Source organism: Beta vulgaris, chromosome 5 (genome assembly GCF_026745355.1).
Source record: "Beta vulgaris subsp. vulgaris cultivar EL10 chromosome 5, EL10.2, whole genome shotgun sequence".
In the NCBI taxonomy this organism is placed as follows: Eukaryota; Viridiplantae; Streptophyta; class Magnoliopsida; order Caryophyllales; family Amaranthaceae; genus Beta; species Beta vulgaris.
Window position 1 is genome coordinate 64,817,442 of NC_079206.1, and position 14,662 is coordinate 64,832,103.

At 36.1% G+C, this 14,662-nt stretch overlaps 1 protein-coding gene across 1 annotated transcript; it reads left to right on the forward strand.

Annotated features, from left to right (window-relative positions):
• The first annotated feature begins 46 nt into the window (after nt 1-46).
• On the forward strand, nt 47-6,878 carry LOC104894549 (serine/threonine-protein kinase Nek2). The gene is made up of 15 exons (XM_010680806.4): nt 47-341; nt 1,594-1,738; nt 1,851-1,917; nt 2,266-2,331; nt 2,682-2,728; nt 2,834-2,879; nt 2,996-3,076; nt 3,176-3,218; nt 3,302-3,351; nt 3,445-3,526; nt 3,624-3,673; nt 3,944-4,017; nt 4,188-4,239; nt 4,539-5,006; nt 5,849-6,878. Exons 2-15 carry the CDS (start codon nt 1,653-1,655, stop codon nt 6,458-6,460), a joined length of 1,824 nt encoding a protein of 607 aa, XP_010679108.1. The 5' UTR covers nt 47-341; nt 1,594-1,652; the 3' UTR covers nt 6,461-6,878.
• The last annotated feature ends 7,784 nt before the right edge of the window (nt 6,879-14,662 follow it).

Genomic DNA, 14,662 nt, shown 5'->3' on the forward strand with positions numbered 1-14,662 from the left:
CCATTAATCAAGCTCACGTGGCATAACATAACTAGTTAATATCCAAACCACGGGGATCTCCATACACAAAATTTTCTCTCTCCTCTTAACTTCACTTTGCTTTACTTCTCCTGTCTTTTTCTTCCACTCTCTCTTTTGACCTCTGTATTTTCCTCCCTCTTCTTTCTCTCTTCTCTATATTATTTTTGAACTTTGAATTCTAAAAACTTTATTTTTATATTTTTATTATCACTTTATCTTTGTCTTTGGTTCTCTTTCATTTTTCCATTTATACTTGTTGAAGAGCGGGAAAAATAAATACTGTAAGAGATCTGTTTTACCTCAGCATGCTTCATTTTAAGGTACTCTTCTCTATCTTTGTGTTTAAAGTTTTAATCTTTTTCTTGGTTTCTTGCTTAAAAATGAGTGCAATGTAGTTTATTTTTTCTGGGTTTTTGGTTTTATTTTGGAATTTTGAGTTTTTTTTGAAGGGTTTTAGTTAAGTTTTTAGCTTTATCTGGGATTTTAGGTTATGGGTTTTGTTTATTGTGTTTGTATGTTTAATGGGTACTAATTACTTTGTTTTTGTTTGCATTTTTGCTAAGAAATTATCCAAATTTTTTAGAGCAAACATGTATATGTTTTTTTGAAATCGAGAAAATTTGGTTGTTTGGTTTCTTAAGAAAGTGGAAAAGGGGTTCTTTGAGTAAGTTTATGCTTGATTTTTGGCCGTGGGTAACTCAATGATGCTTGTTTGGCATGTGTTATAGAAACCTTTTTGTTGAAAGCACATTATTTTTTGAATTTTTATACGATTTTTGCGCTAGGGTTTTAGCATATGTTATAAGCTATGACTGATTGAAGCTTTCTATTCTACTTTTTCTGAAAAAACAAAAAATTTCAAGAATTTGTAAGCTAGGACTTTAATATGTGGTCAAGTAAGAGGATTAGTCACTTTCATTTCCTGTTTTCTTGAAATTTAGCAATACTGTGAGACATATTTAAAGTGTGTGTCAGTGTGTAAGTAAGATATTGTTTCTCTTTTACTTCACTTAACTGGTATGAAAGATTTCACTTAGCTATCCACAGTACCTACTAAAACCCTTTGTGATAAGTGTTTGATGACTAGTTTTGGGTACTGTGTAAATATCAATTATCCAGTTTTCTGCTGACTTAATTGAGTGTGAGGTTGAGTATTGCTAATAAGAATCGAGTTTGGCTAAATGGCAATCGGATTGTTAGCAAACAAGAGAGTTAATGGGATGGCGACCATGCAAGTGGAATTACATCGTCCCTTTTTCATTGTACGCTAACAAAAAAGTTTGTCATTTAGTCGTTTCTGTAAGAATTGAAGTCGCTTAATTTTGGTGTTGCAATGTGTAAATTCTGTTTCATGTATGTGATACTTGCTACAGCTCTATCCTTAGTATAAGTTGTAGATTGGATCATGCAGGGAATGGTGATGTTGTGCTAGTTTGATTCATATGTTAATAAGAATGGGATAGTCTGAAGCTGTACAAGTGACATTGATGTACTTGCTGCTTTGCTATATTTGAATCATTTTTTATGGTTCCTCGGAATATAGTTTCATGTTTATTTGCTTGTAATTGTTAGGAGTAGGACTTGTTTCTGACAGCGCTAGAAGTGAGAGGTATAAGATATTGGTGGTAGAAATGGAGAATTATGAGGTACTAGAGCAGATTGGAAAGGGTGCCTTTGGTTCAGCCCTTCTTGTGCGGCACAAACTTGAGAAAAAGAAGTGAGTTCATCTCTCACCTGTTTGCTTTGAATAACAGTTTGAGAATCTAATGACACCAACATTTAGGCACATTCTTGTGTGGTGCTTGTTCTGATGGTGATATTCTATTTAGGTATGTCATGAAGAAGATCCGACTTGCTCGACAGACTGATAGAACTCGCAGATCTGCTCACCAAGAGGTCGGTTTCAGATGTACTTAATTTTTTTTAATATGTTAAATTTAGATTGCATTTTCGTTCTGCTCTGCTTTCTGCTGTTATAATTTTTAACTATGTAAATACGTAATTCAAGCTTCACTTAGAAAGCTTTTATTCCCATGCTAAAATATGATGAATTGGTGGATTAAATATACGGACTACAGACACCAAGAGATGGCTTTATCAATGTAGAGGAAAAGTTATTTGTTTATATTATGATTTAGAGCACATTGTATTCATCTTGATCTTCTCTGCAAGCAAACAATTGCCTATACAGTACTCTCTTTGTTATTAATGACTGAAATGTGATCTATTCCCGGTGATTTGCAGAAAGAGCTGATATCTAAAATAAGGCATCCTTTTGTCGTCGAGTACAAAGACTCATGGGTGGAGAGGGTTAGTATATATGCTCCTTTTTGGTAGCTTTATAAACGTTTCTAAGTACTTTTATTGTTTGGTGTCTTAACTCATATGTTCTGAAGCTAAACGAATTTGAAACATCCTCAGTTTTCTATGATGTCCTTGGATGTTGTGTTGTCTTGAGAAGTTTGCAGAATTATTTTCTAGATCTTGAAAGTCTGTAATAATCTGCTCCTTTGGACATTATTTTGTAACTTTTATCTGAAGTTTGTTGCTGTTCAGAAAGAAAATTGTAATTAAGGTGCCAAAAGGAAATGGTAATAGCATATACTATGCAAGCATTCGTTTGTAAACATTGTTGATTTTTTTTTTATGCTGGATCACAGGGTTGCTATGTCTGCATCGTTATTGGTTATTGTGAAGGAGGTGACATGTAAGTTGTCCTAATTTCTTGCATATGTGTGCTGGAGCTGATTAATTGTTAGCCTGCATTGTCTTCAAATTTATAATCTTTTTAATCTTCTTGATTTGCTTATAGGCAAGAGGCCATCAAGAAAACTAATTGCATCAACTTCACTGAAGAGGTATGTAGTAAGCTGCAAATTAAGATATCTTTGCTAGAATTATACTTCAGCTTTCCATAGTCTATCTTGCTTATGCAGCCGCATTATGTTTAGTTAATATGTTTGAGATCTTGTAGAAACTTTGCAAGTGGCTGGTTCAGCTTCTAATGGCACTTGATTACCTGCATATGAACCATATTCTGCATCGAGATGTTAAGGTGAGTCAGGTTTTACAGAAATTTTGCTAGTGTTAGTCAATTCCTCTGTCAATACTCTAGGTCTATCTTTGCGCTGACCTTGGTCTTCTCTTGCTGCAGTGCTCAAATATATTTTTGATGAAAGATCAAGACATACGTCTTGGTAATTTAACGCTATCATTTCAACTGGTGCATTATGATACATTTTTAATGTTTAATATTGACCTTCTCAATTGATGAACACAGGTGATTTTGGTCTGGCCAAACTATTAACTTCAGATGATCTTGCTTCTTCTGTAAGTAGTTTGTTGATGCGGTGGTGAACTTCACAAATTCTGATTTTGCATGTGCCTGAACTCTGAAGTTTTTGGTTCACCTCCTAAATGCAGGTTGTTGGAACTCCTAGTTATATGTGCCCTGAACTTCTAGCTGATATACCTTATGGCTCAAAGTCTGACATTTGGTCACTAGGTTTGTTAAATCTGTGACTTAAAACACCTTTTGGACATTTGCGCGTCCCTCTTCCTTCCTATCTGTTGGACTGCCACCTGACATGTTTCTGTTGCAGGATGCTGCATCTACGAAATGGCTGCATTGAGACCTGCATTTAAAGCTTTTGTAAGTTGCTTATATTAATTTGCCAACATTAGTTTCTGTAAATCTTATCTTTCATGTATCTCTGGATGACGTTATATTATCTTTGTGCCTCACATTTTCATTGAGAATCTATGTTACATAAACACTATTAAAGGCTTCCTTAGAATTTGAATCTTGAAAATTTAACAGTGTCTTTTATGTGACATTTTGTTTATCTTGTTTCCTTCTTGTATTTATGATTCTACGTTCATTTTCTTGGGAATGACTTTGTTTATCCTCTTGTTTGTGCAGGACATGCAAGCACTGATCAACAAAATAAATAAGTCGATTGTTTCCCCGCTTCCAACCATGTATTCTGGTGGATTGTAAGTGCTTGATCTTTGCAGGGTTTGATAACTTTCTTGTGCATTTTGAGTTGTCTAGTAGGACAAATTCGCTTATTTGTTTATGGTTGTGCCTTTATCTTCATACTTGCTGTGTATTGTAGCTCATCCTTGTGGATTTTCTCACTTCACCTTGTCTTCCCATTTTGCAGTAGGGGTCTTGTTAAGAGCATGCTGAGGAAAAATCCTGAACTTCGGCCCAGTGTATGAATTCTCTACTTTCTGAGTATTTTCATCATTGGATGGTCGTGATGTTGTATATGCCACTGAGGCCCTGTTTCTTCACCTAATCTTTATCCAACCCAACTCATTATTACTGATGAAACTGAATGTTACTGATTATAACTTTTTTTTGCTCATTTTCTAGTGTTTTTCTAGAATAAATTTACTTTTTTTTTTTATTGTTTGGATGATTTCTTTCGATATTTTCTGACTGGATCATTACAGCCAATTGGTCCGGATGACTAATTGATGTGAATATGTTTTTGACTTCACTGTTTCAGGCTGCTGAACTGCTCAGGCATCCTTATCTCCAGCCTCATGTTTTCAAAATTAATCTGAAGTTTGGGAGTCCCAGAAGAAACACTTTACCAATATCCTATTATGATAACCCAAGGAGAACTAGATTCCTAGAGTCCGAGGAGATTCCAAAGCTCGTCGACAGAGAGAAAAGAAGATCATCATACAGTAATGACCGGACCCAGAATCCCAGCATCTCTGGAGCTGAACCGGATTCCCCATATTCTTGTATTAGACAGCAGCAGGAATTTTCAACTTATTTGAACCGAAAGTTTGAGGATATGTCCACTGGTAGCACTCACAAGGAGATTGGTGTTGATAAGCCTGTAGTTTCCAGAGCTTCTAATGTTTCAAGAACCCCAAGGTTATCAACACCCGCAAAAGGTTCTGCTGCCTATAGGAGGTTGTCAACACCCTCAAAGATATCTTCTAATGCTTCCAATCGTACCTCTGTAAGTTCATTCTATCCACTTACCCATTTTCTTTCTAAGGTTGTCTCACAATACTTTACCCATTTCCTTGGCTGCACATTACAAAATATAATTTTCGACAAACACCACTATCTCCAATAAATCAAGATATGAACAAAATGCTTAACCCAGTACCAATTTTCTTGACCCACATAACATCCTTATTAAACTATGTGTCAAACGAAGTGGGTAAAGTTTCAACATGGAGAAAGTAATAGCTAAAGATCATTGAATAGTTGAAGATGGCGGTGGGAATGATATAAAAGAGATTAGCTAAAGACTAGGTAGTCCTCTGTAGGTTGTTTACATCTATGCCCATTTAATAGGCAGTAAGATATGACGATAATGGTAATTGCTTTTGTATGTTAACTGCAAGTAAACCTATATCGGTGTCCAACTATCCATGGTAGTGCTTGTTCACTCCCGGGTATCTCCTTTTCGCCATAAATTTCCCTTTCCCATTACCACCTTATAAATTACTGCGAACACTCAAACAAAAATAATCTTATGAAACTATAAAACTGCCTACTGGATAAGCTGTAATATTATCTTCCCCTGTTAAGAGTTCAGACCTTTCAGTTGGGTCTTGTTAGCACATGTTCTTGCGAGTCATGCATGATAATACTCATTTCTTGTTTGTTGATTCTTTCATCCCTGCGCTTTGACCCCTTTAACTTGGCTGGTTTTACACTTCCCAACTCTTGAGAATACTCACGTTCTGTTTATTTATTCTGTGCCCCCGCTCCCCTAACCCCTAAACTTTTGCAAGCGTTGCATATGGCAACATTTAATTCGAAACCTTCTGTTGAATTGCTCACATGCAGCTTCCCATGTCACATACTCCGACAACCAAATATACAAGATCAGCGCGGAGAGCTTCCCTACCACTGTCAATCTCAAGCAACAAGACAGCAGACCACACAACACGGTATAAACCCAATGTCGGTTTCCTTCACAATGTCGACTCTCCTGATGTATCTGTCAATGCCCCACGCATTGACAAGATTGCAGAGTTCCCATTAGCATCTTCTGAGAACCCCCTTTACACTGTAAATAGAACCTCATCAACCTCTGCTCAGTGTTCCTCCACCTCCCCAAATGTTGCTGACCGCTCATTGATGAAGGACAAGTGTACAGTGCAGACCATTGATCGAACCTCAACCAAGCCGCCAAATCTGGGCACTGAATCTAATAATCAAGTCAGTAATGTATCCAGCAAATCATCATCAGACTCCAGGCAACGACGTTTTGATACTACATCATACCAACAACGCGCTGAAGCATTAGAAGGTTTGCTCGAGTTTAGTGCCAGACTTTTGCAGCACGAGAGGTATGATGAACTTAGTGTGCTCTTGAAGCCTTTCGGACCTGAGAAGGTGTCTCCCAGGGAAACCGCTATTTGGTTGGCCAAAAGCATCAAAGAGACTGCAACCTAGCTCCTACAGTACTAACTTTCTCCCACGACTAGTCCCTTGTATATTGGCTAGCAAATGTTAGTTTGGTTAAAATACTTGTGAACTTTTGATTCCAGGCTGTAGGATGACTAGGATCAAAATCCTTGGTTGGGGATTTTGGTGAGCCTGTTTGATTCTAGGCTTGAGTATGACGCGTGAAGCTGTTCGTTACAATTGTAGCTGCTTCGAAATTATGCTATAACCAAGTAAGTGCAACCTGATAGAGGTGGTACATGCACTTGTATAATGTATATTGTCATTCTAACAAGTGCGTTAAGGATGAGGGTTAGAAGCTGTGAGTTTCCTGAGCGTAAATGTATCAGTTTTTCGCTTTTGCCTTTCACCAGAAAAGAAGTGGTCCTGATTTTCTGAATGCATATGATGTGAGTTATTCATGTCTCATGAAGTCCAATGTATTTTGTATGTATAACTAGTTCGTGTCCCCGGTAATACGCCTCGGATTATTTACCAACGTGCATTTGAATCCTTCAAAAATAGAATTATTATCTTTGTCTTTAAATGATCCCCTCTCCAAAAAAAAAAAAATCAACCGAGTATTGTGTTGTAGTTGGTTAGTGCTTTAGCATATAAAATGAGAGGTCAAGGGTTCGAGTTTTGAAACACACATTTTTAATATCTCATTTGATTGTGTGAAGGAGGCGAGAGTACAGGTAGCAGAATGACATTTGTTTGTGTTGAGTCACTATGGTTTTGATGATGACAAACTAAAGTAATAACTAACAAGGTTTATAAGTTTTATGTGTGCAAGATTCAGTGATTAATAATAGTGCTTTCTAAAGATAATAAGTGAAGTTCCTGAGTTGGAACTCCAAGAGAAGAACGAAGTTCCTAAGTGATGATTCATGATTATAGTTCTTGTAACAGTTCCTCAAGGGACAAGTTCCTCAAGGGACAGTTCCTCAAGAGACAGTTCCTCAAGGGACAAATTTCTCAAGGGACAGTTCCTCAAGGAACTGTCTGCTGTTCCTCAAGGAACTGTCTGCTGTTCCTCAAGGAACTGTCTGCTGTTCATCAAGGAAATGTCTGCTGTTCCTCAAGGAACTGTCTGCTGTTCCTCAAGGAACTGTCTGCTGTTCCTCAAGGAACTATTCACAGTTCCTAAGGAACTATCTGCTGTTCCGTTCCAGATGCATTTGGTTTCACAATTCCTCAGGAACTACCTGCTGCTCAGTTCCTCAGGAACTACCTGCTCAGTTCCTCTGTAACTCATTCGTGTTTTATAGTTCCTTCAAGGAATGGGACGTATTAATCTTCAGAGTTGAAGATTTAAAGGGATGACATGAAGTCTAAGTTCAAGAGTATGTACTTAGGATTTATGTAAGTAATTTACGTTGCTTTATACTAAGGAACTACATGGAATTTAATTAATGCAACAATGGTTTTAAAAAGTATTTAACAGAGAGTTTCCAGGAAATATTATATTGTTAATAAATAAAATAGTTTTTATTTTTAATAAAGATCCTTTCTTTATTACTGAATAAATAAAAATGGATTTCCTAAATAAATTCCTTATTTCTCTCAACTGTTTAAAAACCACGTACTGTTAGTGGATTGTCCATTATTTGCTTGTTCCTCAAGAAGTGTGAACGTGGGAAAATGATTCTACGTGGGTTACTGCTTCACACTTAGTGGAGGAACAAGTGGAACTGGCATGAGAAGACTTCAATATAAAAAGAGAAGTCTGCTTCATTACAATCCACCAACTGAAAATATATTTCTATTGCTAAATCTTAAGTGTTTTCTGAAAAGGTCTGTTGCACTATTAATTGAGTTCCTAAGTTCCTTAAGTATTTGGTTCAACGTAATTACTAGTGTTTCACACAATTTGAGTTGTATTTTGGGGAACAAGGGTTGAGTGACTCTTGTAACGACTTAGAGTTAAGTCAGTGAGTAGAGGCTTCGAAGTAGAAGCAAGAGAGAGGAGAGTTCTAGTAATCAGAGGGGATTACTGTGGGAACTTGAGTTTGAGAGGAACTCAGTTTTAGAGTGTTATTATAATAGAGTGATTGCAATAATAAAGTTTTTGAGGTTTTCACTTCTTGATAGTGTTAAGAAGTTTCCTCAATTTTATATTTCTTTGCCTCTCATATCACTGTTCCTTTATAATTCCGCAAGAAACTTTGCCAAAAGTTACAAAGTACAATTCACCCCCCCTCTTGTACGTGTTCCATTGAAATATCAATTGGTATCAGAGCCGGAGCTCAGGAAATACAGGCAACCTTGTTGAGTAAAGTTCCTGAAGAAGATGGATACGCACGAGAAACTCGTAGAAGGTTACTCCACGCAAAGGCCTCCAATGTTCAACGGAAAATTCTATACATATTGGAAAAATCGTATGGAAATTTTCATCAAGGCAGAGAACTACCAAGTCTGGAGGGTTATCGAAGTTGGTGACTTCGAGGTAACAACGACTAATGCTGAAAACGAGGTAGTTCCTAAACCAATGACTGAATTTTCAAAAGAAGATTTTGAAAAATATGAAATCAATGCCATGGCTGTCAAAATACTGCATTGTGGTCTTGGACCTCATGAACATAATAGGGTCATGAGGTGTAAGAGCGCAAAGCAAATTTGGGATCTCCTTCAAGTCACCCATGAAGGAACTAATGAGGTTAAGCGTTCCAAAATCGATCTTTTAATGTCAAAATATGAACGTTTTGAAATGCAACCAAAAGAAACAATTCAAGATATGTTTACACGATTTACTAACATCACTAATGAATTAGTTTCTCTTGGAAGAATTATTCCCACTGATGAACAGGTTAGGAAAATCCTAAGGAGCTTGCCTCAAGATGATCGTTGGAGAACAAAGGTCACTGCTTTGTTCGAAACGAAGGACTTTACCAAGTTCAATATTGAACAACTGGCAGGATCTTTGATTACCCACGAATTGCATCTAGGAACGGTTGTCCCTGAGAGTTCCAGGAACCAAGGATTAGCTCTTAAGGCAGAGGAACTTGACGAGTCGGAACCTGATGAAGAAGAAGCTGTCATGCTTGTCAGAAAGATGAAAAAGTTATACAGGAACTACAAGCCTGGAAACCGTGAAGGAAGGAACTCGAATAGAAAACCAGCTAGTTCCAAAACTAAAAATGGTTGTTTTAAATGCGGAGAAACTGATCATCATATAAGAGATTGTCCTCTTTGGGAAAACGAGAAAGGAAAAGGCAAAGGCAAGGAACTATCTAAAGATAGATACAACAAGTCGACTTTTGCCAAACCTAACTTCAAGAAAGCCATGATAGACGCGTGGGAAGAAATAGATTCTGAAGACGAAGAGGAACAACCTGATGAAGAGACTGTAAACCTCTGTCTCTTTGCAAAATTAAATGAAACTGATACAGTTCCATTTAATGAGGTAAATTCCACTACTCTTCAATCTTTTTCCAAAACCAAATTAATTGAATTATCGTTGAGAACACTAGATGATTATAGAGGACTTGAAATATTAAAAAGCCAAAGTGATAAGGCTGAGAAACTTTGGGACAAAGAAATTGCTCAGTTATGTCTAATGTCCAAATTTGACTTCAAGTCTAAAACTGAGTTATTTATTAATAAGTCTAATGTGTGTTCAAGAAAGGAACTCATGAAAATGTGGGTTCCTAATTCTAATAATTAGACGTTATGATCGCCTTAGTGAGGGGGAACTATATATGGCACCTGTTGTTCTTTGCGTTTATCTAGTGAAGTATTTAAATTTCTCTCACTAAAAAGGCATATAAATTGTAGAGATGATTATGTTAAGTGAGTTATGATGTCTTGTTTTTCTCTAAATGGCAAATTCATCTAGCGTGTATAATGTAGAGTTTTTGTGATATGTCTTCCTTATAAATGTGTGTCACCACAATTGTTTCTATGTTTTATGCATAGTCATGAGTTAAATTTAAAAGATGACTCACTGATTTCTTTGTAATATTACCCTTACTGTCCATATTGCTAATTGTTAGTCAAAAGGAAGAGAAGTAAAAAGTGTAGTTTCTTTCATTCAAGGAACTCATTTGTTATACATTCCACCCACACCAAGTGCATTACATATGAATGTCCAATTATGTGTCTAAACGAGCAATATTATTCTCTAAATTATCAAACCTCCTATACCATCATTTATTTTTAAAGATCTCAAAAATTACTCCAAACCTTTCATATCAAATTTACATACCTGTTTCTTCTATTCAGTTCACCATATATCCAAATTCTTCAATTTGTGTTCCTCCACTATAACTTTAAATATTGTTGATGATGCAACATTTGAGGGGGAATTAAGGAAAGAAAAACAAAGTTTGAGGAAGAATTGATATGGAGATGAAAAAGGAGAGATTGAGGGAGACAAAGAAGAAATAAAAATATGAGAGCAAACAGGAGAATAAAAGGAGAGATGTGTGAGAGGGAGATAGAGAAGAGATTCATCGTTCCATAAGTTATTCAAGTTCCTACTTCTACAAAACTGTCATAAAATCTATGGGTTCTAGTAGTCCCATGTATGTTCCTTTAGTATCAAATCTAAAGTCAAGAAATGGAATTAATTAATTCCTTGAAACTTAAATCAAGGAACAGACAGCAGAATCTATTCAAAATATAAAAAAAAAAAGAAGAAGAAGAAGTAAGGAACTGCATGTTATTCGAAAGGAACTGAGGTGTGTTTTCAAAGGCAGATCACAAAGTAAACTGAAAGTTTAGGAAAGGTAATGGTGGAGGAACAAGTGACCAATTCATATATCTTTTAGCTTATCTACCATTCCTTCATAAACATGAGCCTTTGATCTTCTCTTTGAATTTTGTTGGACATTCTTTTTATTTTCTATCCTATGGATTGCACTTTGGTAAAATGATGGTTTATGTTTAGCATGCTTTAGCTTCTTTAACTAATCGATTAACATGTGCATGAGGATGGCTAATATTACTAGATTGATGTTTGAGCAAATTGAAAAATTTAAACTCATGGTTGACCATTAATTATATATTTATGGTGGTGTAGTGTCACTATAAGTTTGGAAGATTGATCACTAATTCTTGAAAAATAATACGCTTTTTGATGATGTCAAAAGGGGGAAGATAATGACAAAGTAACTTATTTCTTGTGATTCATTCTCTACTTAAAATGATCTTGCATTGTTATATTACATTTTCTTTGTGTTAGTTTTTATATTACTTTACCTTGGTTTGTCATCACCAAAAAGGGGGAAATTGTTGAGCCACTATGGTTTTGATGATGACAAACTAAAGTAATAACTAACAAGGTTTATAAGTTTTATGTGTGCAAGATTCAGTGATTAATAATAGTGCTTTCTAAAGATAATAAGTGAAGTTCCTGAGTTGGAACTCCAAGAGAAGAACGAAGTTCCTAAGTGATGATCCATGATTATAGTTCTTGTAACAGTTCCTCAAGGGACAAGTTCCTCAAGGGACAGTTCCTCAAGGGACAATTCCTCAAGGGACAAATTCCTCAAGGGACAGTTCCTCAAGGAACTGTCTGCTGTTCCTCAAGGAACTGTCTGCTGTTCATCAAGGAAATGTCTGCTGTTCCTCAAGGAACTGTCTGCTGTTCCTCAAGGAACTGTCTGCTGTTCCTCAAGGAACTATTCACAGTTCCTAAGGAACTATCTGCTGTTCCGTTCCAGATGCATTTGGTTTCACAGTTCCTCAGGAACTACCTGCTGCTCAGTTCCTCAGGAACTACCTGCTGCTCAGTTCCTCAGGAACTACCTGCTCAGTTCCTCTGGAACTCATTCGTGTTTTAGAGTTCCTTCAAGGAATGTGACGTATTAATCTTCAGAGTTGAAGATTTAAAGGGATGACATGAAGTCTAAGTTCAAGAGTATGTACTTAGGATTTATGTAAGTAATTTACGTTGCTTTATACTAAGGAACTACATGGAATTTAATTAATGCAACAATGGCTTTAAAAAGTATTTAACAGAGAGTTTCCAGGAAATATTATATTGTTAATAAATAAAATAGTTTTTATTTTTAATAAAGATCCTTTCTTTATTACTGAATAAATAAAAATGGATTTCCTAAATAAATTCCTTATTTCTCTCAACTGTTCAAAACCACGTACTGTTAGTGGATTGTCCATTACTTTGCTTGTTCCTCAAGAAGTGTGAACGTGGGAAAATGATTCTACGTGGGTTACTGCTTCACACTTAGTGGAGGAACAAGTGGAACTGGCATGAGAAGACTTCAATATAAAAAGAGAAGTCTGCTTCATTACAATCCACCAACTGAAAATATATTTCTATTGCTAAATCTTAAGTGTTTTCTGAAAAGGTCTGTTGCACTATTAATTGAGTTCCTAAGTTCCTTAAGTATTTGAGTTCAACGTAATTACTAGTGTTTCACACAATTTGAGTTGTATTTTGGGGAACAAGGGTTGAGTGACTCTTGTAACGACTTAGAGTTAAGTCAGTGAGTAGAGGCTTCGAAGTAGAAGCAAGAGAGAGGAGAGTTCCAGTAATCAGAGGGGATTACTGTGGGAACTTGAGTTTGAGAGGAACTCAAGTTTTAGAGTGTTATTGTAATAGAGTGATTGCAATAATAAAGTTTTTGAGGTTTTCACTTCTTGATAGTGTTAAGAAGTTTCCTCAATTTTATATTTCTTTGCCTATCATATCACTGTTCCTTTATAATTTTATAATTCCGCAAGAAACTTTGCCAAAAGTTACAAAGTACAATTCACCCCCCCTCTTGTACGTGTTCCATTGAAATATCAGTTTGTCTTGGGTTTTTTATATATATAGATGTCTATATGCAGTAATTGATCAAGCGCCATATGCAAGCACGTTTTGGTTCATAATGAACTGCTTAAGCACCACGATTAACGGGGATTATTGATAAAGTTGCAGGTGATAAGGTTTTAATGGAGTAACTAATTATCCTACACTCTTGAGTGTGCTAGTGTGCTACAAAAGAAACTTTTTTGAACCCTCATTTGTTCCTAAGTATTAGGAATTGGAATCGGAGGAACTTAAAGTTCTTAACTATCTATACAATGAAGAACAAACCTCTGTAATATAGAACTTTGAACAAACTACTCAAAAGTGTCCTCACTCTTTTTACACTTTCTCTAATAGACCCAAAAATCCGCCTGTTGATACTCTGACTTTCATATACAACATTCGAGATTCTATATATAGCACTTTTAACTTAATATAACTCAATAAATAACCACGAAGGGGTCGTTTGGTTCAAAATAAGGAATGGAAAGGGAATGGAATGGGATGAAAGGATGGAATGAAAATGGAATGTGTTACTTTAGACACTTGTTTGTCTTGATGTAGGAATGAAATCATTGGCCTAATGACTCCCTTATTTTTTGTTTCCTATGGTGTGAGGAGGGTTTCAAGATGGGGGAATCAAAATTGGGCTAGTAAGGGAGTGAAAAAAATGGATAACCCAACCAAACATAAAATAAGGGCGTGTGTTACCTCAATCCGTTTCCAAGCCTAAAATATTTCCAACCAAACGGACCCTAAATGCTATCCAGACTCCCTCCATCCCAAAGTAAATGCAATCGTACTTTGCATTATTTGCATATCGCATTTTGACCATAATTAACACTTCTTCAGTTTTCTAGTTGCACCATTTCGTTTTTGACCCTTCATCAACCAACTTTGTTAAGCTATCTTGCATCATTATATAAGAAAAAACATAATCAAGTCCGGTCTTGTTAGATTCTTTTCAATATAAGGATTCCAAATATCAAAATTTGATAATGTTTACTTATACGCAATCAGAGATATTGATATTCAAGAAATGTCTCGACAAATGTGAAAAATAAAATGGTACAAGAAAAACCAGAGGAAGTACTATTATATAAAAGCAAGTGTTACTTATAATACTTTGCATAATTCTTGTAGTTGTTATTATGGTAGGAAGTGGTTTGGTTTATATCTATGGTCAAACAGTTGTTAAAACATAGTTGTGAAAGCTACTCAGTAGTACTTGGTCTAGTGGTTTGGTTTATATCTCACAACTTTGAGATTGTGGGATCAAACCTTACTAGAGGCACTTTGGGGGTGGAGATTTCCCCCTTACCATTCCCCCTACTCCCAAGAGGTCTTGCCTGCAAACCCGGATCGGGTTGACCTATGCGAGATTTCGGTCCGATTAGGGCGCATTCTTCCTACCTTAAAAAAAAATTAGGTGTGTAAGCTATTCGAGTAAA